Genomic DNA, 12725 nt, shown 5'->3' with positions numbered 1-12725 from the left:
AAAAACCCCACCCTTGTTTTGATCCTTTTTACATTGTCACAGGCATCATAGCGTCTGGTTCCATATGCCCATGGTGCTGCCAAAAGGACTGAGTCAATCAGACTGCGTTACACTGTTTGCATTTGTGGCTTTTTTTTTTTTTTTTTTTTATAACTAGAGCAAGCTTTTATAATTGCTTCAGGTCAGCTAGACCCATAAAAGCAAGTCTCATGTATAATTATAGTCTATAGTAAGATATAGAAATAGATCTGGTTTGAGTGATGCTCGCTAGACGGAGCAGTGTGTATGCAGTGTTATTGGAGGGTCTGAGCAGAGGAGTGTAATGACTGCTCTGGTGGTGATGGGCACTGGAATAAAGCTGACACTGCACAAACATGCAAATTTCCTTCATTTAACTCTTGATGTTCTACTCTCTGAGCACTGTAGTGTTGGATAGCAGAGGCTGCTCATATGACTCTTTCCTCCGTATATGGTGCTGTTTGATATCAAGAGCCAAAAGTGAAAGAGGAGGCACTCGGGGAAAACACACAGTCATGTTCATCGACAAAATCTCAAACCTTGTTCACAGGTGATGAAGACGTACCACATGTACAACACTGACAGCATCAATGCAGAGTCCAAGCTGAAGGAGGCGGAGAAGCAGGAGGAGAAGCAGATGGGACGCTCCGGTCGACAGGAAGACCGCCAGACACCGCGCTCCCCTGACACACTGGCCAGCATCAAAATCGATGAGAAGCCAGCTCGACGCTCCAGTGTCAAAAAAATAGAGAAGATGAAGGAGAAGGTGAGTCGGGTGGGGGAGGGGAGACTGCAGGCATCAAGCAGAGAGAAGAAGGCTGCTTCTGAGTGCTTCACCTGTTGTCACACAGACTTGTGTGTGTGTGTGTTTCATGAATGATTTATGAGAGCAAGACTGGCTTATTGCTAACCTTGTCGGCTGCAGCTGGAGCCTGTCACAGCAACACGGTTTCCCACCTCTTATCACCCCAAATCAATACTGAGGCATTTCACTTTAACACCTATTATCCTTCTCTCATCCCTCCCCCTCTCTGTCATCACCATTCTGTTTTCCTCTTTGCCTGATTTCTTTACTTTTCTCTTTTTTTCATCTGTACTTCTTTCTCTTTCTGCTATCTCTCTCCCCCTCCTATCAGAGACAAGCTAAGTACACAGAGAACAAGCTGAAGGCCATCAAGGCCAGGAACGAGTACCTGCTAGCGCTTGAAGCCACCAACAGCTGCGTTTTCAAATATTACATCCATGACCTCTCCGACATCATTGATGTGAGTATAAGCTTGCTGTGTTATTCTGTGATACAAGCTAGTATTTGTGTATTTGTGGACTCTGGGAGCTCTGTGTGTATCCAGTGTCCTTATAGTAAAGTCTGTAGTTGCCTCTGGGCCAGTCTCTTCAAATTAGCTTCAGTGTTTCTAATGAAGACAGGAAAGTGGTCATCCTCTATCCTTCTGTCCTTTTCCTGACCAAGCCTTCACACAGTTTGTTGTAGCTGTACATATATACAGCCTTCGGCTAGACATCTTTGTAGCAAGAGAGGAGTCAGTTTTCTCTTTGATGGAAACACTTCACTGCCTGCTGTACTGCTGAACAAGTCTTGACACAATTATATTTAATTAGGTAGTAGTGTATAGAGATCAGATTTTTAGCACTTTGAAATATTTTTTTCAACAGAATAAGTTATTTTTTAACCATTTGGCTGGTGATCACTCTTGCAGCTACTGGACACAATTCTACCATGTAGCTTGTAAAGGATATAACCAATAAAAGAAAGCAGTAATCACATAGTGTTTCCTCCATGCCGGGAGAGCTAACCTAGTGATTTTGGCTTTTTGTTCATTTATGCTGCATGTTCAAAATTGCAGACCTAACAATTACAATTTTACAGATTTTTAAACAAGCCTAATGAAACATGGATCATTTTCAGTCACAGAGAGACTGATGAGTGAGGAACACATTGGAGGTAAATGTGGTATTAAGTTTTTTGCCAAAGGATATTTGAACATGTAAACTGCTTTTCTACGGGTTGATGAACACATTGGTAGAAATCAACGGCATCAACAGTCAGTAGAACTGAATCCAGTAGAGCATGTCTGGGATTTGGATCCTACTTGGTTTCTACTCAGAATTTTGTTTCTTGTCAGCCCCTGTCATTTAAGCCAAAGTTACACATCATAAAGCTATAAGTTAGTTAGTTTCAGCTCCACTCAATGGTAATTCTTGCTGTTAATTTCAAACTGTGTTTACTTCCATATGTCCATGCTTGCGTGACAGTGCTGTGACCTGGGCTACCATGCCAGCCTGCACCGCGCCCTGAGGACCTACTTATCTGCAGAGCAGAATGTAGAAACATCCAAACACACTGGCCTGGAGACACTGGATGGAGCAGCAGAGAGTCTGGAGCCCAATGGGGACAAACAGAAACTGATGGAGACTTACAACAATGTCTTCTGTCCACCAGCTCGCTTTGACTTTCAGTCCCACATGGGTGATATGGTAAATTTTACTTCTGTGTTTGCGTTAAAAAATAGTCAATTTCTAAAAAGCTATGTTATAGTTGATTGCTATTATCTGCATTGTAGATGGGAGTAATGTGTGCACAGCAGCCGCTGGAAGTTGAGCTGCTCCAGAGGTGTCAGACGCTGCAGTCGCGCCTCTCCACTCTTAAGATTGAGAATGATGAGGTGCATTTTTCTGCTTTGATTGTGCAATTAATGGTTTCATCTTGCACCTTATTACATCATTTTTTTTTATTTCATATCTTATTTTCTCCTTGCCTGTCATCATTAGGTGAAGAAAACTATGGAGGCCACTCTTTCTACCATTCAAGACATGGTGACGGTGGAGGACTACGATGTCTCCGAGTGCTTCCATCACAGCAACAGCATGGAGTCAGTCAAGTCCACTTTTAGTGAGTCATATCTGAGCAAACCCAGCCTGGCCAAGCGACGGGCCAATCAGCAGGAGACGGAGCAGTTTTACTTCACAGTCAGTACCAGCTAGAATTTTTCAGGAACATTAGTGGGATCAAACCTCAGAATGTTAAATTCTGACTCTAGCTCATATGTCTGGATATTTCGTAGAAGCTGAAGGAGTTTCTGGAAGGCAGGAGCCTGATCACCAAGCTGGAGGCTGAGCATGACCTCATCGAGAAGGCCCTGGGAGAGAGTGAGTGTCCTTCATACCTTTTGGATATTGTCTTTGTTTCCATCTGTGTTAGTGCAGTAGGATCCCCCATCCCTACCCCCCAGGAAGACAGATTCAGGAAAAAATATGATGCCTGGAGCAAATCAGAGATATGAGTAGTGCAGAGGGACACATTAAGAGTCCTTTCAGTGAAGCACAATGAGTTTAGTTTATCTAATAATCACAAGCTGTGTGCAAGTCAAGTGGTAGGTCAGAGTGACACTGACCATATGTGCATGCAGCTGTAGCCTTAAGCATGTGCATATGGGTTGTGTGTTCCTGTTGGTCAGATGTGTCAGTGTTTCCACAACCTTGCAGGAAAAGCATATTTATATTACTTGTGTACAGCATAAGTGGGAAGTTTGTTTCCCTGTTCCATCTGAAGCTGCTTCCTCATGTGTCCTGTTGCTCCTCTAACAGCCTATTCCTGTGTCTCTCTTCTGTCATAAACTTCTTCCCTCTCACGCTCCTCCTCTTCTTCCTGTCTCTCCCTCCTTTAGGTCAGAAAACTGACTGTTGCCTTGCCAGGTAGGTGTGGTGAGGGAAGGAAATATGCTCACACACACTCATATGCCTACATATACCATCACAGTGTTAAAACTTGATTACTTGGCAGCAGGGGGTATTATTTTCCTCTTCAATGTTTATAGATACTCACATAACACATGTGTATATGTGTCTGTGTGTACAAATAGAGCATTACCAGAGTTGCGAATATAAATAGACTTTCTCTGGAGACATAATGACAGAGTGCTGTTCTTTCTTTACCCTTTTTTTTCTCTGTGTAGTGGAAGGAGAAACTCAACAGTACGGAAGCAGGTAATTAGCTGAGCGTGTGTGTGTTTGTGTGTGTGTGTGTTTCTGAGTGGCTTCTTGCTTCTCATTCGAATCCACTGCAGCTTTGGTTTTAACTCAGACCACATGTCAAAATATTTTCCCCCCATATCATGTATTTGCATCTAGATGCTGAAAATATGTAGTTTGTTATCCTGTAACTCGGATAAATCTGAGCCAAGAATATGTTTTTTTTTTTCTGCAGTTGAATCAGCATTTAATGATCTAAAGCTAAATTCTTCATTGGGGAATATCATATTTGTAGCTCCCCCTTGTGGATATCTCATCAACTCTCACTTGAAAAGAAATTAATTTATTTTCCTAAATTTCAAATTCTAGATTTAGCATATAAAACCATGGTTATGTAGATATGAATATGGGGTACATATATATATTATATTTTTAACACATGTTGAATATCCTAACCTAAGAGATTTATGAAAACCCCAAACAAACAAAGGAAAAAGGAAAAGGTGTCGTCTCCTAGCAACAACTGGGTACTGCACCCACCTTCCCTTCTTCATGCCTGATACCGTTTCTCTTAAATGTGTGCACCGATGCAAGTGCATGTGCAGGCATGTATGAGAAAAGAGAAGTGCTCAATTGCTCCCACCATTCCCCCCCCCCCCAATTTAATTTTAATGCTTCAACTAAACAGGAGTCATTTCTCCCCCCAACAGGACTCAGGTGAAGCCATTCCTCTGATGGTTGAGAGCTGCATCCGCTTCATCAGTCGCCATGGTGAGTAAATTCTCCAGCGAAGTGATAGGTTTAGCATTGGCTTTTCACTGCGCTGATTGGTAGGGTTTTTAGTCAAGTGCAATTGGTTGTGGGTTGTTTTGAACAGGAAATTTTACCAGAACTTTTAAACTAAAACCATCCAGACCGACAGTGTTTAAAGACTCATGGTTTTAACACGTTTGTTTCTGTATAGGACTGCAGCATGAGGGCATCTTCAGAGTGTCAGGCTCTCAGGTGGAGGTCAATGATATCAAGAATGCCTTTGAGAGAGGTAAAACTCTGATCCAGCAGAAAACTTTTTTTTTTTAAATAATGTGTGTATCTGATGCTTTATGATCTATTCTCACCCTTCTTCAATAGGCGAGGACCCTCTGGCAGGGGACCAGAATGACCATGACATGGACTCTATTGCTGGTGTACTGAAGCTGTACTTCAGAGGACTGGAGCATGGTCTTTTTCCTAAAGAAGTCTTTCATGACCTCATATCCTGTGTCTGTAAGTCCTCATGTCTGCCTGCACTTGATTGTCTGAGTAATATCTATGGCTTCACAGCTGTGTTGTTTTCCAGCTATGGAAAGCCTCCAGGAGCGGGCAGTCCACATTAAGAAAGTTCTGCAAACCCTTCCTAGTAAAACACTCATCATCATGAGATACCTGTTTGCCTTCCTCAACCAGTAAGTAGCAGGTTATCAAGAACATCAACAACTTCAGACAGAAGATCTACATTTATGCTCTATGATAAAGCCTTTAAATCATTGATCTGATCTGTGTGTACAGCGGTCGGATCTGGTGTTTCAAATTAAAGTAGCTAAGGATCCACTCTTGAAGTCCAGTTTTCCATCTGAACACAAACACTAGATGCGACCTTCTCACACCACTTCTAAACATCCTTTAACCTTTGTGAGAGGTTGAATGTACAAGCAAAGTTCAAATAGCAAATTATTGAAATACTTAAAAAAAACTGGAATCTTTCCTGTTGGAGAAATTATTTAATTTCCCCTTCCAAGTTTGTTTTTATAGTCCGATATTGTTTACAGTTTCTCAGTAAACTCAGTAGCTTCACATCAGCAACAAACCCAGCTCTTAACTAAAGACAAACTCTACAAAAAAAGTAACGCTAATCTTATAATAATACAAATAACAAAGTAGTTAGAAAATTATTTTGTTTGCATGCACATTATAATGTTTAGACAGATGCATGCACACACACACACACACATACATACATACATACATGCATACTGAGTCAAGCATTCCATGTTGTCTGATCAGTCATTGAAACCAAGACAAAACCCTCCTGCAAAGAGGAGTAGAGGGGGAAAGTTGACATTTGAGACTTCTGGGTAAACCAAGTGGTCCTAGACAGCTCATGTGGAGACAATGGAGCTCCCACATTTACTTGAGGGATTTACAATCAGCCCAGTGCTTCTGCTGCTTTTTACTCCCTGAAACACACACACACCATCAGAGTATCTCTATTACCACAGGCCTGGGTGGTGTTTACTGTTATTGCAGCTTCCTATGCAGATACTGGATACATCCGCACCTTTCTCATAATTACCAGGATGATTCAGGCTATAAATGACATGTCGTGATTGTTTGTATGTACAATCGTCTTTGTGTATTTTATGTTTAAGTGAGAGGGATGAGATAATGTCCTTAAATGACTCTGCTTTGCCTTCCACTCAGCCTGTCTCAGTACAGCGAGGAAAACATGATGGACCCCTATAATTTGGCCATCTGTTTCGGCCCCACCCTGATGTCTGTCCCTGAGGGCCATGACCAGGTCTCCTGCCAGGCTCATGTCAACGAACTCATTAAAACTATCATCATCCACCATGACACCATCTTTCCTGGGCAGCAGGACCTGCAGGGCCCCATATACACCATCCCTGGAGCAGAAGATGACTTTGGGTGAGGGAATAAAGACCAAAAAGTGACAAGTCATTAAGAGTGAAGAGGGCAAGGAATGTTCTTATTCATGGTACAGGGGGTTAAGCGATAGGAGGCATTAACTATACGGAGGCCAGGTTTCAGTGACAGTCAGGGAACAATGTTGGGAGGGTACTCAGTTTGTTTGCTCCACTCAGGGCCAGAGGGCCATGCAGATCAGCTTACTCTCAATCACACAGGAGATTAAAGCACCGCCTGACCACATCAGCCCACAAGGGCACAGCATGCACACACCATAACACACATAATGGCTAACTTTCAATTTTATTGTAATGGCAAGCCATGGCACTAATTACGATTACTGCCATTCAGTGCAGCTGTTTAGACTGAAGCTGCAGCTTTAATTCTGTGCTGTAGAAAATTTAGACACAAGATATTATTCCACTAGTAAGCAATACTTTGGCTTTGTTAAACTGAGGAGTTTTTTCATGGACTTTGGAAATTCACAAAACTGCACACAATAGATATTTAACCCATCTGAAACTAAAGCGCCTATTGAAAAAGCCTTTTTAAAACCCAAGAATTGTTTAAGAACTTAAAGGTTCTTTGGGAAAAAAAATAACTAGAATCTTGTTTCTCAGTTTCAAGATGAATATACGAGCAGAAAATAAAACAATTTAATAGGTTTAATCCTTTTTGTTGTAAATGAATACCTTTGCTCCAATGTTTTTCCACCGCAAGGTCAACAGTTCACATTAAAAGCTAAAGGATCAACATCTCATATTTTGTTTCATGCGTCTGGTTTCTACAGATGCATAAAATAAAAGAAAAATCTCATTTAAAAATTAAAATCTACCTTAATTTACACCAGCAGATAAACTAATTAAACAATGAGGATTTGGTGTTTCCAGAATGGGTGGTGTCTTGAAAGAAATCTAATAATGAATGTAATAATGTTAGCAGAAAAATGGGAGTGGAAAAGAGAACAAACTTTTTTTATTTTATTTATTTGTTTTATCTGTACTGCCATTTTCTCCAGCAAAAGAAATGCCAGAAAAGAGTGGTCAATTAAGGCTGTTCCTTTAGAGAATGACTTTTGATTAAAAATGTTATTTCATAGAGTGTTTGCAAAGCAGTAATGAACATATGTGGTGAATACTCTCTGGGAAGAAGACTATGAGCTCAGGCTGTTAGTCATTAACATTTGATCCAGTCTGAGACTTTCATATCCTCTAAATGTCCTGTGTCTGACTGCACTGCAGGGACAGTCCGCTCTGTGAGCCGCCCCCTGTGGAGGAGGTGGGGCCTGACACTGTCCCTGGCAGCCACAATAGTGAAGACGGTGCGTAATACACAGTTTCCTCTGTTCCTAGTTCATGAAATCTCAACCTGATTACAGCTCACATCCTGCTCTTAGTAACCTTTTAATGAACCTTTTTTTCTTATTGGAGTTATTTTTAACCAGATGCAACAGCACTAATCTGCTATGCACTAATCTGACTTCCTCTCTCTTCTACCTCTCTTTTCTGCCATTTGCCACCGCACCCCGCTTGTGTCACTTCCCTTCTCCATTTGCTGATCTCTGAACCTCAGGCTCATTGGCTGTTTCAGAATCTGAACCAATTGAAGCCATCGCTCGGTTTGACTACACTGGCCGGACCAGTCGGGAGCTGTCATTCAAAAAGGGCGCCTCTCTCCTTTTGTACCAGCGAGCCTCTGACGACTGGTGGGAGGGAAGACACAACGGAGTGGATGGACTGGTGCCGCACCAGTACATTGTTGTTCAAGACACGTAAGATTTATTCCAGTTTCAATGGAGTAAAAATCCTTTTTTTACTGGAAGAACAGATAGTGTTTGTTTACTTAGGTTTTATTTATTTACTTATTATTTTACTCACAGGACAGAAGTGCTTTGTCAAAACAGAAACAGGAAAGATGTCAAACACAGTATGACAAGTCTGACCAAAAGTTAACAGAGATCTGGAAATCCCCGTTGCTAAGGAAGCAGATCTGCATGTTAAGCCATATTATTTTCCTTCTCAGCTTAACCTGAGCTATCAGTGTGGTTTGTTTGAATATATGAGAATATTTGCACCTTGCTTCTGGGATTGTTAGAAAGGTATTGTCTGTATATGAAAGACATACACATCATTATCCATGATTAACTAAAACTCTATAACAGCCATCATAGATGTAAAAATTTCCTGTGACCCCGAATTGGACTAAGCAGTATAAAAAATGGATGGATAGATGTAAAAATTAGGTTAAAAAAATCTGATTACCCTGTTTGGACAGAAATTTACAGTCTGACCAGTAATTACTAAGAAATTAAAGTGATGCAAAAGTAAGTAAGATTTTTTTCCTTTTTTATTATTTTAACTGTATTATACTTTTTTGTATTTATTTACATGTTTATTAAAACAGGGAAAAAAGCATAAAAACATTGCTTCATATGCTTCATAAAATCATGTAAAGTAAATGCCATGTATCCAGATTTCTAGCCAAGGCTAAGTTGCAACCCCTGTCCCTGGTTAGACTTCCAAAATAAAAAATGGACAATTAAAACAATAATGAATTAAAAATACTATATCCATATATATATATATATATATATAATTCTGGCATGTTTCAGGACTGATGTGGGACGAGGAAGTCCAAAGCCTGATGTTGACAGCAGGGACCTGCTGGAAGAGCGGGTGTCCACTAGAGGCAGTGCCGCCTCTCCCACTGGAGCTCACGTGGCTGACATCTATCTGGCAAACCTGAACAAGTCTGTATATATCATATCAATGTGTTTCAGCTGAAATTTTAATATCCAGTTTACAACATTGATCTCTGCACTTTTCAGTTTGATTTTAGCTGTTTAACCGACTGAGGCTCTAAAATGAAGCAAAGCAACATGTTGAATGATGGGAAAATGTAACTGAATCATTTTGTCTCGTTTAGGTTGAGGAAACGGCCTGAGCCTGGAAACATCCGGAGAACGTTCCGCTCAGAGAGTGACAGTTCAAGCCCAGGAGCCAGTGGTGGAGGAGGGGTGAGAACAGCTTCTCTTCCTGTTGGTGGGGCTTTGATAAAAGACAATGGAGAAAAACGGCCAGTCAGTGCGCACAGCATCCTCAACTCAGTCACTCGCCACTCCTCGCTCAAGACAAAGGTACTGCAACAGTGGCATTTTTTCTTTTTTTTTTTATCAGCAGCAGGCTCATATAACTGAATGGCTTGTTTTTGCATTTAGAAGCATTAACTGAGGTCATTTTTAACATTTAGGTGGAGAGTCCACAGTTACGGAAGGCAACTCCCGCAGGGCGCTCCAAGAGCTTCAGCAACCACAGACCTCTGGACCCAGAGGTTATAGCCCAGGTGGAGCACAGCTCACAGGTATTGCTCTCATTTCACTATTACAGCACTCAGTACAACTGTATTTTCATGTGTCTGTGTGGATGTATTTATATTTACCTTATGCATGTTGCAGGACATGCAAGACTCTACTCTGAGTGAGCTCAGTAAGTTGGAAAGACAGAGCACTTCCAAACATACACACACCCCCGATGTGGTCCTGGACACACTGGAGCAGCTGAAAAGCATGGGTGGCGGCGGTGGTGGGGGAGCTTCAGAGCCTTCCAGTCCGCTCCACTCCCGTCTATTGCGGGACAACGAGGGGAGCTCATCACACGGCCATCCCCTTCAACGCAGCTCCTCCTCAGCCAGTGATGTACCCTCCTCTTTCCGCCCCGCCAGGAGCCAACCCCGGAGCCCACTGCCCTCTGCCACGTCCCCCTCTATGTCCTCATCTTCTCTCTCCTCGTCTGTACCTTCCTTCAGAGAGCTGCGCCCCCCAGCAACAAGACCCAAGCCAGTGGTGTTCCCAAAGAGTGGAGGGAGTGGCAGCCCAGCAATGGGCTCCCCAACCTCCACTGTTCCTCCTACGCCTCCTCCCCCTCCACCTGCAAGCCACACACACTCGCTCAGTCACACCCCTCCTCCCCCACCGCCGCCTCAGTCTAATGACAAATCCTGCCCAGCTTAATCTGATTCCCTGAATCTGAACCATGAAATTTATTCTAATAAACTCATAGGTTCTTACAGCTCTTCTAAAAGGTGCCAAAAGCACTTAATTAGTTTCACATAGGATTCCTAACCCACTACTCACATGTAGCATTCATGCCTTGGTGTCCAGACAAGTTCTTAAGATGCCATCATTCTCTTTCTAGTGTCAAGAGTCTGCCCTCTCCTGGCTGCTCTGCTTTACTACAGGTTGGCCACCACTGGGCAAAGACCTTGTAGAAGCACATCTTGTTCTTGCCATCACAGAGATTACAAAAGTGGCTGGATTTTAACATCTTTGAGAAGGGAGCAAGACTCAGGGTGGGCACAGATCTGCAGCAAATGGAACTTACAATTATTAGCTTGTGATGTATGAAATTGCGTGTGAGTGGGTGTGCAAGAGTGTTACTTGCTTTCACGCACAGATCACCGTGAGGAACAATAAGCAATGGTTGGTTTATGTATAGCAGACATGACAGGGTTTTTCTTTTTTTCAATAACCCTACAACTTGCAAAATGGATAGGAGCATTTGATTTCTGAGAATAGACTGTGAACAGCTGTGATCTTGCTTTGTAGAAATGAAACACTGATTTGCTGCTTCAGATGTGGTAGATTGCAGTTATGGGTGGATTTCTGTGATGATGAAAGGAAGGAAAACTGGGCCAAATATCAGTGTAAGTTGTGTGATCAAGAGCTTTATTTCTTCCTTCAGTGTTTGATATGTTTGTGAATTTATTTTCCTTTTTTATTGCTGTTTATTAGTAGTGGCACAGGAGGAGCATATCATATACCCAACATGGCCAACATTATTTCTAATTCCATATATAGCAATAAAAACAGTGAACGCTGGTAGTTTGTAGCATTATGCTGCTTCTCTCCTGAAGCTCGGCAATGTGTGTAGGGGACCACTGAAACCCAGCATTTTTATATGTCATGTTGGACTGTACACACACATGCACATTTTCTCCAAATGTGTCTGTGGTGGTGTTTTGTGGCAGCTAAAACGCCTTTCAGGTTTTCCTTGCATGCTGGGGCCATGCACAGCAACTGCAATGGCAAGCTGGCTGATTTCATCAGCTTGTGTCTGTAATACCAGCTATAAAATAACTTCAAACACAGTTACAGTTAGCTCCTTTTAAACTATTTGCTTTATAATTAACAGTAAAAAGGGTTTGATTATTCTAATACTATATGTGTATATCTAGTAATCATGATAACTGGAAGCATGCAGCTGAGGCTCCTCCTGTGTGTGTAGATAAAAGCACAACCAACCACCTCATCTACTGCGTTCTTAAGCAAACTTTTGTTTTTATGTTCAGTTATTTTACAGTTAATGCCCAGAATCTGTTTAAATCAGTTTAAAATGTGCATCTGTCTCTTTGCATGTTTGAGCACATGCATGGATAGAGTATGTATGCGCATCACCTAACCTGCCTGTGCCTCGTAAATGGATGCCACTTCACCGCGACTGTCTGGAGACACACAAAAAAACTATTCTCTCATGTCCAGGAAAGAAAAAAGGAAAAAGAAAGACATGCACTGTACACATAGAATTAAATGCCAGCAGGGACACCTGAAATGTTGTCTTCATTTGTTGCTGTGGCAACACCAGTAACAGATCATCTGTTTGAGGAGAAAGATCATAAAATATATCTAGAATTACAGAATATGTGAGGAATTATGCAAACTATTTCAATAAATGGACACATCCTGGTCAGAGTAAACTTTTTTTTTTTTATCTTCTTGAAAAAGTAATGAATTCACTATACAGCCATGTCTGATCACATTTTCTCTTCTCTACCTTTTTCAAAAATATACAGTACATTCTGCATTCCTGTAATGAATTGTAAAGTTGTTCTTTTATCTCTCTTTGTGGATACCTGGTGTATTTGTGTTGCTCTTACCTCATCGTGACAACTGGAGGGGGACCGTGTGTGCTCGTGTACGTTTGTGATGCAGAAACATTAGCTCACACATACAGGTGTGCATGTGGGTGGTTGGTGTGTGT

General features: G+C 41.7%; 1 protein-coding gene across 3 annotated transcripts in view; it reads left to right on the top strand.

Moving 5' to 3' along the window:
* The window catches only part of srgap2 (SLIT-ROBO Rho GTPase activating protein 2), a 52081-nt gene extending 39837 nt beyond the window's left edge, over positions 1-12244 (top strand). For 2 of the 3 annotated variants that reach the window (XM_041980127.1, XM_041980125.1), the window contains exons 5-23: positions 569-784; positions 1155-1283; positions 2290-2511; positions 2598-2699; positions 2806-3003; positions 3099-3183; positions 3702-3729; positions 3990-4020; positions 4716-4776; positions 4970-5047; positions 5137-5271; positions 5345-5450; positions 6466-6690; positions 7932-8011; positions 8263-8461; positions 9302-9439; positions 9616-9826; positions 9940-10050; positions 10145-12244. In XM_041980127.1, coding sequence (XP_041836061.1) covers positions 569-784; positions 1155-1283; positions 2290-2511; positions 2598-2699; positions 2806-3003; positions 3099-3183; positions 3702-3729; positions 3990-4020; positions 4716-4776; positions 4970-5047; positions 5137-5271; positions 5345-5450; positions 6466-6690; positions 7932-8011; positions 8263-8461; positions 9302-9439; positions 9616-9826; positions 9940-10050; positions 10145-10699 — 2910 coding nt within the window. In that variant the 3' untranslated portion in view covers positions 10700-12244. The remainder of the gene's footprint in view (positions 1-568; positions 785-1154; positions 1284-2289; positions 2512-2597; positions 2700-2805; positions 3004-3098; positions 3184-3701; positions 3730-3989; positions 4021-4715; positions 4777-4969; positions 5048-5136; positions 5272-5344; positions 5451-6465; positions 6691-7931; positions 8012-8262; positions 8462-9301; positions 9440-9615; positions 9827-9939; positions 10051-10144) is intronic. The other variant, XM_041980126.1, reaches the window with a different exon arrangement.
* Positions 12245-12725: the final 481 nt, after the last annotated feature.

This window comes from Melanotaenia boesemani, chromosome 3 (assembly GCF_017639745.1).
Source record: "Melanotaenia boesemani isolate fMelBoe1 chromosome 3, fMelBoe1.pri, whole genome shotgun sequence".
NCBI classification, from domain to species: domain Eukaryota; kingdom Metazoa; phylum Chordata; class Actinopteri; order Atheriniformes; family Melanotaeniidae; genus Melanotaenia; species Melanotaenia boesemani.
Note: the sequence above shows the minus strand (reverse complement) of the source record. Positions and strands in the feature narration are given on the sequence as shown.